General features: G+C 37.8%; 1 protein-coding gene across 1 annotated transcript; it reads right to left on the bottom strand.

Annotated features, from left to right (window-relative positions):
* Window positions 1-330: 330 nt before the first annotated feature.
* Window positions 331-1,853, bottom strand: LOC107580134 (leukotriene B4 receptor 1-like; the record flags this gene model as incomplete). The annotated part of the gene is made up of 3 exons (XM_016265875.1): window positions 331-1,413; window positions 1,501-1,544; window positions 1,635-1,853. Coding segments are annotated over 3 exons (471 nt in total), but the record flags the coding sequence as incomplete, so codon positions are not given.
* Window positions 1,854-2,082: the final 229 nt, after the last annotated feature.

Below are 2,082 nucleotides of genomic sequence, written 5' to 3'. Positions count from 1 at the left end.
TTTTTACAGAGACGCGTTTATGGAAGTGAGGTGAGTTCAAATCTCGTGTGCCTCCGAGTAACCGTCTTCCGCTGAGGTGATGAATTGCATGTAGTCCGTGTTTCTGATAGCCAGTGATTATTAACATGCTCTGATAAAAGTACTCTGGGTGAAAACGAACCCCAGTTTAGTATGTTGTTTTTTTCTTCTAACATCACAAATATTCTGCAGGAACCTCAACTTTTGAAAGCAGGAATGTGTTGATTTAAGGTATGCTTTATGTATTTCGTTCTGTGATAGGGAGTAAATCCAAACTATGAAGTAACTACCTTTTATCTAATGTCTGTGTTGTATTAATTCCCATTTTCTTTTCTTTTTTTCTTTAGGGGTTTACTTCATGTGAACTGACTTTCTACTATTTGAATGAGGTCCACTGGCCTTTTATTTTACTAGAGATATAACCCAATTATGGTACAGAAGATTAAAGTACATAATTGTGTTCTGTAGTCTAGTTTGTCCATGCTTGCTTGCCTGCCATCTTGTTACTCTAAAAGATGCCCGCAATATAATTCAGTGAGGATTTGAAACCGCTGCAATAAATTCTCTTTAAAATAGGTCTGATTCATGGTGAGACTTGTGTACTAGTGAATTTTAAAGTCAAATATAAAAAGAGATTGGGTGCTAAAATCCTTTTGTGTGACCGAGTAAGTTATGCATATTCATATTTAACTGGGTTTTAGACATTTCCAACAAGTGCAGAAGGGTTTGATTACTGCATATGAATTTGTACTGCCAAAAGTGAATGCACTATGACTAAAATGTGAGCATTTGCTAGCGAGTTAATTCGTCTTGTTTAAGGTTTAAAGCGATCTTTGTACAACTATTTACAATAGGTAATGCGACGATTATATTAAATATACACAAATCCAGATAATCCAGGAATTAATGTATAATGTTAATACAATCTTCAAATTGGGGAAAGCGGGGTAGTTCTGTATGAAGGGTTTACAAACTTGAAGGTTGATTTTTAAAATGAAAGCTGCATAAATGCATTCTCATAATGGAATTGTCAATTGATAAATGTAAAAGCTCTGTAGGTCTTTATGCTGTCTTTTTAGGTGACATTGTTGACCTGTTTATTCTCTATCGTATCAGTCACAATTCAAACGGATTAAAAAAATAATTTGTCCAAGATTCGTTTTTATGTGTCTGTGCTCCTATGAGGTTTAGAGCCTGATGCCATCTCTGTTCTGACGGCCTCTCCGTGCACCATAGTCCAGGACAGTGCCCTCAAAGAGTCTGGCCATGAATGCCAGGCCATCAGCTTTGATGTAGGAGCGTCCAGCAAAGGCGTAGAGGACAGGATTGGCACAACTACTGATAAAAGCCAGAGCGGATGTAACCGCACGGCTCGAGTGCCAGATGTCATCCAGTCTGAGGAAGGATAGAGCATGTGGTTACTTCGGTTCTGTTGACTTTTTGAGAAATATCTGGACTATTTAAAATCTTCAGTTCATTTACTTCTTTTTGAGTGGTGATTCCTTTGGCGTAAGAGCTGCTACCACCTGCCCAGAAGACAAATGATAATTCATACATTGTGCTCATGAAGATTTGGAAAAAGATTACCAAAAAGAAATAGAATTTAAACGACTTACTTGCACTATATTAATACTGTGGTAAGGAAGCCAAAAAATGCAGAATGTCACAATAATAGCTTGAATAAGGTTTTCGCTTCGTATCCATCTCTTGAACATCATCTGTCTGAGCCTTTGAAGGATGCACACATAACTGCTGACGATGATCACATATGGCACCAGGAAGCCCACCACTGTCTCAAGTGTGTACTGAAATACCACCTGATCATAAAAGACAATTATGTATGAATTATAAAATTATGTAAGGGATAAACAGCTGTTCATAATCAGAAAATAGTCAGTTTGATCTCCCGAAGGGGTTTGTATTGTTATAGTTATAACCTACTATTGTGTATTATAGTTCAGCAGAGATGTCCAATCCTGCTTCTAGAGGGCCACTGTGCTGCAGAGTTTAGCTCCAACCCTTATTAGAAACTTCCAGGCAGGTGTGTTGAGGCAAGTTGGAGCT

The sequence above is a fragment of the Sinocyclocheilus grahami genome, unplaced genomic scaffold (assembly GCF_001515645.1).
Source record: "Sinocyclocheilus grahami isolate Dianchi unplaced genomic scaffold, SAMN03320097.WGS_v1.1 scaffold25243.1, whole genome shotgun sequence".
In the NCBI taxonomy this organism is placed as follows: domain Eukaryota; kingdom Metazoa; phylum Chordata; class Actinopteri; order Cypriniformes; family Cyprinidae; genus Sinocyclocheilus; species Sinocyclocheilus grahami.
This window is presented reverse-complemented; position numbering and strand designations above follow the sequence as displayed.